General features: G+C 39.9%; 1 protein-coding gene across 1 annotated transcript in view; it reads left to right on the top strand.

The window, feature by feature from the left end:
• The window catches only part of sgsm2 (small G protein signaling modulator 2), a 114997-nt gene extending 98911 nt beyond the window's left edge, over window positions 1–16086 (top strand). Inside the window, exons 13-24 of the mRNA XM_053422163.1 lie at window positions 1547–1721; window positions 3848–3912; window positions 5736–5881; window positions 7255–7383; window positions 7490–7672; window positions 8156–8542; window positions 8833–8957; window positions 9076–9158; window positions 13083–13192; window positions 13299–13395; window positions 13770–13937; window positions 14300–16086. Coding sequence (XP_053278138.1) covers window positions 1547–1721; window positions 3848–3912; window positions 5736–5881; window positions 7255–7383; window positions 7490–7672; window positions 8156–8542; window positions 8833–8957; window positions 9076–9158; window positions 13083–13192; window positions 13299–13395; window positions 13770–13937; window positions 14300–14388 — 1757 coding nt within the window. The 3' untranslated portion in view covers window positions 14389–16086. The remainder of the gene's footprint in view (window positions 1–1546; window positions 1722–3847; window positions 3913–5735; window positions 5882–7254; window positions 7384–7489; window positions 7673–8155; window positions 8543–8832; window positions 8958–9075; window positions 9159–13082; window positions 13193–13298; window positions 13396–13769; window positions 13938–14299) is intronic.

Below are 16086 nucleotides of genomic sequence, written 5' to 3' on the forward strand. Positions count from 1 at the left end.
ATTTCACTCTTTCTTTGCCTCTTCTCTTTCTCACCACCTCTAAGCTACACAAGTTAATGCATTTGCTTTGCAGGGATGGTTACTCAAGCCTGTGAATGAACACTGGAGACACACGCTGTTAGATGAACAGACTTTTCCGCCAACTGGTTTCATCACTGATTCAAACTTACCTAGGTCTTGTCAGTTATGTGAAAGGCTTTCCGGCTGCTTTACATTCTGGGATTTGCAGAGCTAACTGCCTTACAAATATCCGAGGGTACAGCTGGTGAAATATGCCTCAGCACTGTTGGGATTTATGTTTTCATGACAAAAAATAGCTTTGAGAATTTGTTTAGTTTTTATTTACTTCTTTAATTTGACTTGATTCTGTTTACTTTTTTTGTCCTTACATTTCTCACTTGCAACATGCTTGACAGTTTTTGCATGGGAAATATGCACCCGTCTTGTTGTTCTTTAAAGAACGATTGTGTGTTTTTGCATATTTGTGATTGAAAATCCTTTCTCTCAGTCTACTCCTCTGTTTGTTTTGATTTCTCTCTCACTTTTCACTGACTTCCTGGGTTGTTTCTCCTTTGTTCGTGCAGTCGTTTGCTGCGATGCTGTTCACTATAATTCTTCACTAAACCCACCACCCCTCTTCCCCTCCCCTTTTCCCCTCCTCCACCCCTCTCATTACGGTCCTGTGGGGTTCCGCAGTAGTAGAGATGTGGAGTCCTTGTGTGAGCAGGGTTGTATAACTGAGCCCAAAAAACTTGTTGATCACATATAGTCCTAAAGCAAAGGGAACAAGGCCAAATGGTGGTCTCGCTCCAGCATTTTTTTCTGTTTGCTTTTTTGTTCTTAATATTATTTGTTTTTTGGGGGTTATTAAAAAAACAAAATGCAGCTTCATATTTATGACAGGTCATCAGCTCCAACCTGAAGAATTAAGGTGAAGAGCATATATTTAATGTTGAAGTTGTCTTGTTTTTTGCCTTCCCTGGTTTCCATAATTTGTTGTTGTTTCTGAGATGATTTATATTGGTCTTGTTCTGGCTTTATGCATCCTGCATGGCCTAAGCATCAGCCTCGTCCCTGCCCTCTCCTCCTCTTTCACTTATCTTCTTCTTCCTCTTCCATTTCCCCATCCCTTCTGATTGAGTGGAACGTCCCTCTGCGCTCTGCTGTCTCCTCTCTCCCCTCTGAATGAACCGATCCAGCATGACTTCCCAGTCCCCTTGTTGCCTGTATCTCCCACAGCACTGTTACCGCTTCCTTAAGTGTCCCCCTCCACTTTTGGTTTCCTCTCCACACGTGTTTTTGCAGCTCTCACATGTAACATTAGTGTAAAATGTCCATCAATCAACTCATCTCTTGATTCATGAATAACAAGGAGCAATACATGGAAAGATGTATTTATGGTTGAGCTGAGGGACCTTTGTCATAATATGTAAGACATAAAACATAGCCAGTGTGAAAGAGTGTGATACATGAAAAAAACGTTGTCCATTGTTTCTCACAGCACTGAGACCTCTCTGTTTTCTTACTTTCCTTCTCTCGGGTTTAGACCATGGGGAAATGATGGAGATGCAGGGTTTTGGCGGAAGCCCGTCGTCATGGCAACAGGCCGAAGTAATCGCTCATGAGTCCCTGTGCCAGTCCTGCTTCACCGCTGGTAGCAATGTGTCATTCGACTACCCGGCTGGCTGTACCTGCATACACGAACCATCAGACATTCACACGTATGCACTTTCATTACATGTTCATGCGCACTGCAGTTGGTTGTTTTCATTATAATTTATTATTAGAAACAGACTGGGGCTAGTGGAGTTTATCATCAATCAATCAATCAAATTTTATTGTATAGCCCATATTCACAAATCACAATTAGTCTCACTGGGCTTTAACATGGTGTGACATCCTCTGTCCTTAACCTTCAACAAGAATAAGGAAAAACTACTAAAAACCCTTTTAATCAGGTAAAAATACATAGAAACCTCAGAGAGAGCCACATGTGAGAGATCCCTCTCCCAGGACGGACAGAAGGGCAATAGATGTCAAGTGTAGGAAAACATCAAGATTAAAGTTTGTGGGAAGCATGACAAGTGATTTCATTTTAAAAGAACAATCTAATGTCTAATGTCATCTGCTAAAGGGGGAGAGGCTGTGCAATCTTATCCTTGGTCAGATAAAACATAAATTTCGAAAAAAGGGCAGCTTTGGTTTTGGAAAGTTGTGATTTTGTTTTCACTATTTCTGACTTGTAAATTGAAAGATTGACCCAACGATTGATTGTGAAAAAACATTTTTTAATCTTAATCTCTGCAGAAGAAAACAGGATTAGGGATTTCAGTGTAGCACTTAAGTCCTACACATTTTTTATTCTTGTAAAATACACAAAGATAAGAAACAACAACAAAATTCAAAAAGTCTTCTTCAATGTAAAACTTAACTCCTAACAGCCCAGCTGTCAGTGTACAGATACACTACAAAGGACTATTTCCTGAGCATCTGTGGTCAACAAAAGATGAAAACACAGACTGGTGGTGGGTGTGTCTGCTAAGAGTCATTAAGGGAGAGAGAGCCATACAATCTAACTGTCCCAAGACTTGAGTCTTTTAGAGAAACACAACCCAAAGCCTTTCTCTCTTTTAGCCTTCTTGTGTCTGAATGTGGTGCCATCTGGATGCACATTAAAAGCATTGGTGTTTTCATAATTGTCAGGGCTGGCAGAATGGCAGGCGTGAACCTAAAAGCAACGACACTTCAGCAGAGTGGGGAGGAGCAAAGATCTTGGTTTATTAAAACGTAGCAGGGGTTAAGAGCCAGGCATTCAGTCCGATACAAGTAAATCCGACAAGGAGCGGGCAGAAGAGGAGTCCAGGGAAAAAGCAGGCAGGTCACAATGGGGATCAGGCAGGAGATGAGTCAGGGGGAATACGCTGGAAGGATTAGGCAAATACACACTAAACGATCTGGCAGAGGACAAAGGAAACAGGCAGGTAGATATACTGGGGAGACTAATGAGTTGATGGAAGGCAGGTGCGTCTGTGGGTGGAGCCGGTAGAGGGATTTGTGACATGAGGAAGTGCAGAGCAGAGAGGAGTGGCTGAGTTCTGAAATGACAGATGTATTAGTATATGCCAAACTATGACAATAGAAATGATATTAAAACGAGGGTGAATCCGTGACAATAATATGATGATGATTGATCGATAATGAAGTTACATTTGGCTGAGTTGTATAGTTGTATATGACTGATATTAGTCATATATAAGTTATTTTTTAGCACTTATTAGTGCCTTATTCTGCATGATCATAATCTCTGTTTTTTTTCAAACAAAACTGTTATTGATAGTAAGTGAGAAAGTGGTTGTGAATGCATTACAATCTAAGTATGCTTTATAGTACGTTTAACACATTCATGAATATGGTCTATACTCATGAAACAAAATAGACAACTATATATGTTAATAAAGTCAAAATAACTGGAAGTAGAGTCCATCTAATTCATAATATGTTCCTCATTTTAGGGTGAGGTCTTGCTCGTAAATGACTCACTTTTTTGTCACTTCTCCCTATTTGAAAGTTGCCTCCTCTTTAGACATCATGCTGACTACAAGGTACTTTGTAATAAAGAGCCATTAGTCTCCTAATGTGTATGCTAATATGCAACTAGTTGTTGGTGAATATGCATTATCATGGTGACAATATTTGACTTCATTTTCCAAAGGAAAGGGACTTTGAAGTCACAGATTTCATGAAGCCAAAATATATGCAAACCATATCAGATAATAATAATAATAATTTGAAGACCAGCCATGGTGGTGGTAACAATGGTGATAATGAGTGACCTTTTTCCCACCAGTATTCCTCTAAAGATGCTCTGCCAGAACATGAAGAGGCAGATAGTCTCCAGAGCCTTTTATGGATGTAAGTACAAAATGTTACCACAGCAGACTATTTATGTCTACCTTGTTTCTGAATACTGAGGTTCTTTGATGAATTGTGTTGATATACACATTTCTGCTGCTGTCACAAAAGGTAATATATTGCATGTATTAGGGCCCATATTAATAAATGCTTGAAATCAATATCTTTTTTATTGGTTCTCAACAGTGTGACTATGCTAAGTCTGTAATTATATAAGGAATTTGATTTGACATGTATTTTTTTATTTATTTTGTTACGAGAATGAATAAGAGTTTATCCATAGACTGTAGTAAATACATATCTATTACATTATTATATAATAGATATTATATTAGATTTCTTATGAAATTCTCCTTGTGAAGAATTCAAACCGAAATGACAATTTTATTTCAATTCCATTTGATTTGTATAGCACCAAATCCCAAAATACATTATCCTAAGGCACTTGACAGAGTCGATTACAATGTAAGAGAGAAACCCAACAGTTCCTATAGCACACTCTGTGACAGTAGGGAGATTGAAACTCCTCTTCAAATGAATGAAAGGCTCAGTGCACTTTCGTCTGGATAGAGTAATATGTTTGCTGACCGTAATGTAATACAATATACAATAATTCTAAATAAATCAGAGGAGTGTGCTGTTCTAAGGATCATTTTAATTACAATATCAGTATGAAGAAGTTGGAATGTACATTAATTTTGATGTCATAAAAGAAAAAAGAAAATGCAGCATAAGTGATAATCTGTATATAATATTGTATGTCAATATAGAATTAAGACACATCGATTTTGGGCCATTCTGCAGCATTACTCAGCTTTTTTTGTCTGTGTCTGTAAATGAAGACGAAAGATCATTTGAGATATGTTAAGGTTTGACATTATGAGACCTTATTGTTATTGTGAAGGTTTTTTCTACTGTTTCAGTTACTATGTTTTTTTTTTCTCTCTTAATTGAAGAGGTTGCTCTTTCCGTTTGGGAATAAAACTTTATTTCAAATTAAGATTTTGTAAAGCTCTCACTAAAAACCTGCACTCTTACTCAAGTAGCCCCTGCTTATACTTAGATTTGTTTTACTAGTGCACAAACTGTGTACTTGCACTTAAGATATTTTGTTGCATGGATGTATTTACTGTGGTACAGCTTTAGCTCTGCTGTTGGTTTTCTTCTTCAGTACGTTGATTTTTTGTTTGTCAAAATTTCCAACCCATATATAGAGCTGGAGCGCAAGAAATCTGTGTGCAAGTGCACAATTTGAGCACAAACGGGGGCTATTTCAGTGCAAGCACAGGGTTTTGAGTGACAGCATTAGAAAATTATAAATCAATAAGTGAAATCAATAAGTCCTGCCTTCCAACTGAAAGACCGCTCTCTATAATAAAGAGAGGGGATAAAACCCACCCAACATACACATTCAGGGCCTTATGTCTCCACCTTCCTACTTCAGTAGGCTGCAAGGTTAATGTCATAGATAGATAACCTTGAAGGAGAAGTGTAGAATTCCGAGAGATTGTAGGAATTTCCAACAGTAGACGTCTTCATTGACTTTAAGATAGCACTGTTTAGTAACTATACGCCCAACCTTTGAGTCTAGTCTTTATATGAACATCTTTCAGTCGTCGAACCCGGAGCTTTGCTCTGCTGCTTTTGTTAAGGTTATTTTTACTCCGCTAAGACTCATAGATGCTCCATTATATTGTAGTGGAGTTTTGTGTTGTCCAAATTGTATAACCTTCTATTCGCTTGTCTTGACTTTATCACTGCTTAGTCTCAGCTGTATATGTGTGTGGGTGTGTGTGTGTATCCATGTCTCATCTGTCCATCAGGGCTGGCCTACTGTCGACACCTGTCCACTGTGCGAACTCATCTGTCAGCTCTGGTCAACCACAACATTGTCCCTCCAGACAGACCATGTGAGGCATCCGGGGGCCTCAGCAAAGAGGTGTGGAGCAAGTACCAGAAAGACTGCAAGGTGGGTAAAGCTGGATTGAGCTCAAACTGCAGAATCACACCAAAGATATTTAATAATTAAAGATATCTTCTTCCATCACATCATGACACCCTTCCACCGCCCAAAGGCGGGAGATTCAGAGGCAAGACATCCAAGCAGCTTGCCAAGTCATTGTTGGTATTGATCAGCCCCCAGTGATTAATCATCATCATTTTGTGCGTCTTATTTAATGCAGTATCTTATAAAGTGTGATAAATTGTCACAACCTGTCAGGAATAGTCCTTAAAAGAATAATAAGGAGCAAAGGTTTCTGTCCTACAGTCTATTTTTGAGAAATAAGACAACTTGAGATAATATTAATAGTGAAGATTTTATAGCACATATTAGATTTTGGTAAACAAATGTGAAAGAAGTATCTTGTTTATAAAGAACAGATCAGCTTGAGTCATTGTTTTGAAATGAATTGAATGAGTAAGAAAAGCATTTCACCTTTCTGTCAATCAAGAGTTGAACATCTTTATTTCATGGGTGTGTGTGTGTGTGACTGTGTGTGTGCATGCTTCTTAAAATATGTTGGGGGGAAATTAACTACATTGTGCAACTAAATCTCAGAGGGATGTATGCAAATAGTATCTTGTCTTTTATAGTTTTTGCCATTCATTTAGATGATATCCTTCTTAATTTAAGTGGATGGGAAAGCGATGGTTTCAGCACTCACTCAACACTAAACATGTTCTTAGTAAACTTATTAAACTCTTTAAAACATCATATCTGTCCATTCATCAGCTCATTGTTAAATAGGTCTCTCTATATTGTCCTCCCCTCATACACGGTATTCGGTATCTTCTGCTGATGTAGTTGTATATTAATTAAGTGTCAGAAATCATGTATTGCTCCTGCAATCTTCACTCTTTCCTTCACTCTAACGAAAATGCAATGAGCTTCAGTAAAATGAAGTCTCATTAAGGAAGGCAGTGTGACAAGATTATAACTTTATTCTTATAGCACTTATTTAAACAAAGTTACAAAGTGCTTCACAAAGATATCTGTCGCAAAAAGATTAAAGAATAATAATAAAAAGGTATTCAATTCAGTTACATTTCAAGGGCCGAATCATAACATAATATGGTCAAGATGTTAAAATGTATAGAGACAGGTAGCAGGGCAATCACTGTAATAATTCATCAGCTCCAACAATGTCATCATTACTTATTTACAAACCTGTACTTTATCTTCCCGAGTATGGATCACTCTGTTGTCACCGTGTATTATTGATGCACTTCCTCTTCTTCACAGCACTCACACCAAGCTTCTTCTTTGTGTGTGTGTGTGTGTGTGTGTGTGTGTGTGTGTGTGTGTGTGTGTGTGTGTTTGTGTGTGTGTGTGTGTATAAGAACTATAAGGAACTGGAGCTGCTGAGGCTGGTTTACTATGGTGGAGTGCAACATGACATTAGGAAGGAGGTCTGGCCTTTCCTGCTGGGACACTACAAATTCGGCATGGGCAAAAAGGACATGGGACAGGTATAGCTCACTCCCACAGGCACACAGACACATACACACACTTAGACAATATAAGTTGTCTCCAAACTGGAAAGGCAGTGTTTGATTGCCCTTGTTTCCTTTAAAGATTGATGCAAAGATCAGTGGGCGTTACCAGCAGGTAATGCAGGAGTGGAAGGCTTGTGAGGTGATTGTTAAGCAGAGGGAGAAGGAGATGCAGTCGGCCATCTTTGCCAAGCTGTCTTCAGGCAGCAGCATTGACAGTCATGTCCTACGACTGGTTCACAGAGACTCCACACTCAGTAATGAGGTAAGGAGGCTCAACACAGTTTGATGCAACATCCAAATCCAATTTACAATCAGGAACATACACATATATATATATATATATATATATATATATATATATATCAAATTGGGACCTGAACCTTCCTACCATGAGTTGACATGGCTAACCACTTTACCATACCGCTCCATTTACGTAGTCAATACTTCGCTATTTTAAATCTTTGGGTGTAGTAGTGCAAATATTCCACATCGATTAACTGATGCAGGCTTCAAAGATATAGACCATCGCTACTAAAAGAAATGTCCAAATGCAGTAACACAAATAGGCTGATATTAAATTAATTATTAGATGAGTCATTTAATCATAAAACACAGGGAGCTTTATATCACCTTGTGTTTCATACATGTTCATATTGCTTGATTGGGCTTAACAATCCTCTATTTTCACAGTTTGTAGCTGAGAGATACTTATTTAAGTCTGCATCCTCCATCACTGCATCTCCAGGTGTTCATGTCAGTGGATGAGCCAGACGCAGGCAGCCAGGAGATCCCCAGTGGAGAGGACAGTACTCCCACCACGACCACCTTGGTCCCTCCTGCCGCCCTCCCCCCAGAGGAGCGTCCTATAGTAGAGTTTGACTCTCCAGACTCGGGTCTCCCCTCCTCCAGAAACTACTCAGTGACCTCTGCTCATTCCCAGGTCCTGTCAAGCATAGACGACGGTCAGAGCACGGAGGAGGAAGGGGGGGGTGGGGATGAGGGCAGGACTCCAGGTGGGCTGGGGCGGCGTGAGGACTCTCTGACCGAGGACAGGCTGTGTTGCCAATTGGACAAACTGGTGACCAATGGAGCATCTGCTGAGGGGATATCACCATCACTGTCGTCATATACAGTACGTCTGTTTTGAATATGACTTGAAGGCTAAAACTATGCCAGCTTTGAGAAGGTGGAGTGAACTCCAGGAATGAATGACCTCAACTGTAGAGGTGGTAATGTTCATCATACTTAACTGTATTTGACAGAATGATAAACTCATTCTCTTGCAATGATGGGCTCATCGATTTATGCTGAAGCTAGCATATGAATAATAGTCTTGTATCCAAGATGGAAACATACTATTTGCCTGGTGTCATGGATACTCAGTTACTCACTGGTGTTAACAACAATGATTCCTTTATACAGATTGAGCTTTTGGACATAGTCGCCCTGAACCTCCACAGGATAGACAAAGATGTACAACGCTGTGACCGAAACTACTATTACTTCACTACAGCCAACCTGGAGAAACTACGCAACATCATGTGCAGGTTTAATAATAATATTAATAACAACTATAGCAAACTCGAGTAAATATACTGACTCAGTGTAACATGCACAGATAATGTATTGAGTTAAATGTAATGTGTGTCTTATCCCTGCCTGCAGTTATGTGTGGGAACATTTGGAGATGGGCTACGTTCAGGGTATGTGTGACCTGCTCGCTCCACTAATGGTCATCCTTGATGATGGTAAGAAGAAGGGCTCCTCCTATACACACTATTAATTGCCAACAGTTCAGTAACAGTTCAGTCCCAGTATCAGGTGGCTTGAAGTTCATGCAAAAATGAACTTCAACACATAGCTGATAGATGATAGATGATTTGAGGATAATATTTTTAGACTAAGGAAAAGATGAAATATTGATGGGAGCAGGAGTGAGAGCTGTGAGTGAGGTGTTTTAGCTGATGGTAGCCTCCACAATCACCCACAGGGGGAATTATCCAACTGTACCCAATGTTGAATTATTCTAAGATTGGCTGCCCAGTAGTCAAACATAAAATTAGGTAAGGCCAGTCCTCCAAGGTGTTTAGGCCTCTGTAACAGGGTTTTTCCAAGTCTGGGTATTTTTTTATTTTAAACAAATTTGGAAACTACGCTATCAATATTATGAATGGGTATAGACTGTAAGAAGTAGTAACACTTTGGTAGAGTGTTCATCTTTATGCAGTTTATTCGAGCTGCAGTATTTACCAAGGTTTGAAATCTTCCTTTAACCGAGTTGAAAGCTGGGGCAAAATAAAATTTGAATTTAATCCCCAATTTGGATGCAGATTAAGGTGAAGCCGTGTGGAGCAATTTTGAATCGGAAGTTATGTAGAGGATATTTAAATGCTACTCCATTTAGGGGAAACCATGCACTTTTATCAAAATGTATCTTATATCCTGATTTATGGATAAATAAGGTGAATATGTCCAGAGCAGCCGGAACAGAGGAGAAGAGGTTGGATAGATCAAGAAATAAGTCATCGACATTTAGCAGATCTTCTGCTTGCACCCACTCCTCCCCACAACTGGGCCACGCTTCGGCTTCGCTTCCGCGCCCGGTGTGAACCCGGCGTAGCGCTAATCCCTAGCGCGCCGGCGCTTGGCTGTTCACACCGGACGCGGAAGTCACGCTGAACCGCCGGGCAGTGCTAATAATATCACCCGTTGATCCAGTAGTATAAAAGCATATACTTAATTGTTGCTCCAACATTAAGCAACAGCGTCCCAACATTAAGCAACAGCGTCCCAACAAAATGCATCCCATACTTTGTATTCACCTTCTGTTGTCTTGGAGTTTTAATTTTACCACTTTTACCAACCACATTATTAAATGTCCCCCTCTGCCCATCCACTACAGCAACACAAGCAGTCATAAAGATAAAAAGAGAGGGGGGCTACGTATTCTCCACATAGGCTTGAGTGGAGAATATGTAATTTACCCTCCACACCCGACATTGAATGGAGCAAACAGCGGGAGGTTCTTCAACATGGATGACATTAAATTAATAATTGAAGTGGAGAAGTACAGTGAGTTGTATGATTCTCATGATCTCAGACAACACCAAAAAATACACATGTTGGGACGCTGTTGCAGTTAATGTTGGAGCAACAAGTAAGTATATGCTTGAAAAAAAATGATTAAATGCCATTTTTACTGCAGGCTGATAACAGCAGAAGTATGTGATATTATTAGCGCTGCCCGGCGCTTCGGAGTCGCTACCGCGTCCGGTGTGAACAGCCAAGCGCCGGCGCGATAGGGATTAGCGCTTACGCCACGCTTTGGCATCGCTTCCGCGTCCGGTGTGAACCCGGCTTAATGTGGGGGTCTGATCGAAGTGCAATCGACAGTGGTTCAAAAACAAGAGCGGACTCAGGCCATCGCCTTGCCGGGTGGAGCAGTGCAGGTGGAACTGCTTTGAGCGGGTGAAATTGGTTCTAACTGATGCTCAGGGAGAGGTATAAAGTAGTTTTACCCAGGTGACCTAATTCTTACAAAACCCGAAACTCTCCAGTGTATGAAAAATATATTTTACTCCATTTGATCAAAGGCACATCAATTGAAATCACAGCTTCTGATGTCTTTGAAGAGGAGGGGTTGTAAACAACATTGAGGAGACATCTCACGTTAAAAAGGGCCTGTCTTTCTTGAATCAACTCCATTTGATCTGGGGAGATAACATTAGGAAGAACAGGTTCCAAATGGGTAGCTTGCAATTTGGACAGGAGCTTCAGATCTACAGATAATAAGCTGATGGGGTGGTAATTCTTGCAGGATAGATGATACTTATTTTTCTTTATTAATTGAGTTTTAGCAGTAGAGGCAATTTTAAATGAGTCAGTATAAGTCTTGTTAGCAAAGAACAGAATCATTTCTCGTGGCCAACAGTTATTTATCTCGTTCCCACGCGTTATTATATTGTGGACACGTTATATTCACACAATCCGTGATTTTTTACCGGCAGTCCTTCCTGCATTAAGGTGCTGTAACTGTGTTTCCTTTAGTCTGGATAATGTGTTTGGTCTTCTCCTATTTTTTCTAATATAACAGTTTGAAACACTGCTTCTTTTCATGTGGACGTGCTCAGATCTCGATTAGGAAAACCTGGGTTGAATTAACAAGTTGAAGAATTATTCAAGTTGAAAATCTTCACTGATATAATTTGTTGATAACAAAATTACCTAACATCAGTCAATGGAAACACATTGAGGGCTGAAACAAGAGCACGTTCAACAATATTAATAAAAATGGAATAAACAAGCCTCAAGTGCTCTGTAGCAGTCAGCGTTTATGAGTGGGGGCTTAGCGGCGAGGCAGTGTTAAAGGTCAGTCTGTGGACCTTGTTAAACATGACTTCATCTACATCCTCACATAAACTACATTTAGTTAAATCGCGGCTCAAAAGGCGCCATCAGATCTTTGGGATAACTGGTTAAATTTTACACACTCTGTAGGTGAGTATCTTCTTCATGGCAACAACATTCATGCTTCACATCTAGCTGAATTACAGAGCTTTATGAGACTGGAGCCATTTTGTTTTCGGGTTGTCTGTCCGTCCTTGTAGTGAACGCTATATCTATAAAAAGGCCCTGAGGGAATTTCTTTAAATTTTGTTCAGACATTCATGTGGACTCAAGGATGAAGTGTTAGACTTTGGAGCAAACGCACATATGTGCATTGTGAACGCGATATCTCCGGATTACTTTGAAAGAATCCAAAAGGTCAAGTTCATTGTGGCCTCATAAAGTATGTTTATGTTTTTTTGAACATATCTTAAGATTGTCACAAACATTGACTTTGACTCTAAGATGAACTGATTGAAGTTTTGGTGACTGGAGGTCAAAGGTCAAGTGACCCTTAGGGAATTTCATTACATCTGGCACAATTCACATGGACACATGGATGACCTGATTAGAATTTGATGGTCAAAGGTCAAGGTCACTGTGACCAAAACACATTTTCCCTTTTGAATGAAATATCTCAAGATCTCAAAGTAACTTTGACTCAAAGATTAACTGATAGATTTCAGTGGTCAAAATTAAAGGTCACTGTAACTTTATATAAATCTGGAAAAATACATTTACGTAGACAGAACTGTTTTAAAAAGTTGTGAATTTGGTTCGAAATTTTTTTCCGATGCTTAACAGATCTCTGAAATAGCCACCATGCAATGTATGAAAAGATTACATTAAAGTAAAACACTCAGACTTATATATTAGCCATAGATTATAAAATCTTAATTGTAGATGAAACAGGTAGGATGAACACAGTTTTCTAACTTCCCTCTGCACCATTGACTCATAATAAAATACTCTATAAACACAAAACAAGCACACAAACAATAAAAAGTGACATATAGTGGTATTGTGGGACTCTGAGGAGTACTCACTTATGATCAGGTATAATTCTGAAGTAGTTCCAAAGCATTACAGCAGAAAAAACAGCCCATTCAAAAGAGGTAGGTTTAGAACAGTGGTTAAATTGCACTAGTACAATTGATTTGAAGTAAAGGTGTAGTGTCATTGTTTCAGAGTTGAATTGGATTATGTAATTACTGTGTTCAGTGTTGTCCTGGTTACTTGACCATATGTAATTCCTCTGTGTGTGTGTGTGTGTGTGTGTGTGTTAGAGAGCCTGGCGTACAGCTGTTTCACTCAGCTAATGAAGAGGATGAGTCAGAACTTCCCTAATGGTGGAGCCATGGACACACATTTTGCCAACATGAGGTCACTGATCCAGGTGAGAGACTTTTATTGTGTTTGTGTGTCTATCTGAAAGAGAGAAATAGACAGAGAGTGAGTGTGTCACTTCAACTAAAAGCCATGGGCGTTGTCTTTGTTGTCAGATCCTGGACTCTGAGCTGTTTGAACTGTTTCACCAAAATGGAGATTATACTCACTTCTACTTTTGTTACCGCTGGTTCCTGCTGGACTTCAAGAGAGGTGAACAACCTTTCCTTTACTCCCACTGACCTGTGTTCTGTGACTTATTGAGTTGTCGGCTCCAAAGCTGCATTAGGTCTTTGAGTAGTGGGTGGCAGAAATACTCACACATTTAGCAGTTTTTGAAGATGGGAAGCTGAAAGTCATAGAACACCTACCAGTTTGGGTTACAACTGAAGTGCACACTGCACAGCATAGACCTCTAGCATGCTATGTGCTTCAGGTGAAGTTCACAACTGAAAGAAGTTATATTCAGTGTTACACAAGTACAACATCTTCTAAAGGAGTAGTAGTTGTTGTACATTTATGTTGTTTAACAACTGAAAAGAGCGCTCAGAAGAAATGTAGCAATAATGACGTTTGTGTGTGTGCAGAGCTCCTGTACGAGAATGTGTTTGCAGTGTGGGAGGTGATCTGGGTGGCTCCCAGAATTTCTTCGCAACACTTCGTCCTCTTCCTGGCCTTGGCACTGGTCACAGTTTACCGTGAGATCATCATGGACAACAACATGGACTTCACTGACATTATCAAGTTCTTCAATGGTAAGTAAGACACGTGTAGTATACATTTTTTATTTATAGTTTAGAAGCTTCCATGTTCAAACCTGCAGGAAAGTATTCGTATGCACATGTTCCACAATGAAAAATGCACAGCAAACACATACAGTGAGATGAAAAAGGAACACGCATTCATTTCAGATGCAGCATATGACTTTACTCCACAGGCCAGATCTTTAGATAATAATATTCCTCATTAATATGACAGCTATGCTTTAGACAAACTTTTTCATGGTGTCATCCAACCACATCTGGTTCAGTTAAGCTTGTTTATTACAGCTGAGGCTGTGTTATGCTTTCTGTGTGAGTGTAGTTGTAAAGCCTCTTTAATAGTGTCTGATCCACAGAGATGGCTGAGCGTCATGATGTCCAACACATCTTGAAGATAGCACGTGAGCTTGTCCACAAAGTTCAGTCTCTGATGGACAACAAGTGATCGAAGAGCAAGAGGAGGAGGGGAAATAGGATAATGCAGAGGGAGAAAATGTTTTCTCCCCCAGAGTGACTTCCACAGCTCCGTTGATCCAGAGAAGGTCAATAGGGCTCAGGTCTTCTCCCTGTCCAATGGAAGGTCCTGGGAGTGGGGCCGCGGTGCTGCTGGAACAGACTGGCTCTGGAGCTTGGCCTGGATCTGCTTACATTTACCTTCACATGGAATGCTCATGGTGTCCGTTCAGACATGTGGATTGGTGTGCATGCTTGTAAGTTTGATCACACTGTAAGCACATTCTTGAGTCTCCCCAGTCTTGCAGTTTGTGTGTGTGCATGAAAACACACAATACACATACACACAAATACAAACACACACATGCACACTCAATATTAGTCATTAATCATTACTTCGATTTCTAGAGTTTCACCCTTTTCCTCAACTCTGAAACAAAATATATTGGATAGAGGCTGAATCGTTCTGTGTTTTTGGATGTGTTCCTCCAGCAGAGGCCAGTAATGTTCAGGATTTACACAGAGGAGCAGAGGACTAAGCCACGTAGAAGTTTTCATTAGTGACCAAATGGACTGTGCCAACTACCTTTTCATGAGTGTTTTCTACAACTAGCATGTGTGTTTTTACCCTAACCCAATCCCTGTTTTTCTTTTTGTCAAGGACTTTATTATCACACAAATGTTGCCTTTATCAGTAAAAGTCCAAGGTACTTGTTGCACTTTTTGTGAGGGTTTCCTTCCTGGCACCTGTGAAGGCCTCTTCACAGTCTGAGGAGGCTGGAGGTGCCACAAGATGCCAAATTGTTGAGAAACTCAGGATGATATGCACCCCACTTTTCTGAGCATGTCAGTCAGTGGTCAGAGCATGTTTAATCCTCGTTCCAAGATGGAAAACCAAACCAACAGTAGAGCACAACATGTACCCCATGATTTTAATTACGGCTCTAACAACCATTGAGGCCGGGCCCTTAGGAATATCTCTGCAATTTGGGACAATGAATTTGGGAATTTAGATGCTTTGATTAAACACACATATTATACATTTGGTTTTATTCATGCATTTCAGAAGAATTACAGTAACTAGTTTTAGCCAAAATTCTGATTAAATTAAGGGATAACCGTTCCCAATCAAACATGCATCACATCACACATATTTGTAGTAGTGTGGGGAGGGCTTTTAAACAAGATTTAGACCATACACATACAACAAACACAATGTATAGGATTAATGAATAAATACTAGATGGAATTCTGGGATTGGTTTTTATTCTCAGCAATAATTTAAATTGTCAGTGTTGCTTAGTGACTAGCCAAAAGTTTCTAAGATGTGCTTAACTGAACTGAGCTCAGTTACTAAAATCAGCCTCTGTTTTACTGCTTAAGCTTTCAGAAAACGATGATTAAGGATATTTGAAAAGAAAAAAAGTGAATCCATGAATTAAGTATCATAGGTCGGAGAGTGGTGAAGAGAAGGAGCAAAGAGGCTATAACAAGATAACAAACTTGAATTGATCATATATAGGGATGCACCGATTTATCGGCCGAACATCGGTAGCGGCCGATATTCGCCTCGTTTACTGATATCGGCTTATCGGTAATAAACTTGACTTTCACCGATATCATTGGCCGATGTTCATATTTGTGGTAAAACCGCTGGGCACGTGCCGCGGCTGGGGGAGCAGTCCCTCCG

Source organism: Pleuronectes platessa, chromosome 5 (assembly GCF_947347685.1).
Source record: "Pleuronectes platessa chromosome 5, fPlePla1.1, whole genome shotgun sequence".
Lineage (NCBI taxonomy): Eukaryota > Metazoa > Chordata > Actinopteri > Pleuronectiformes > Pleuronectidae > Pleuronectes > Pleuronectes platessa.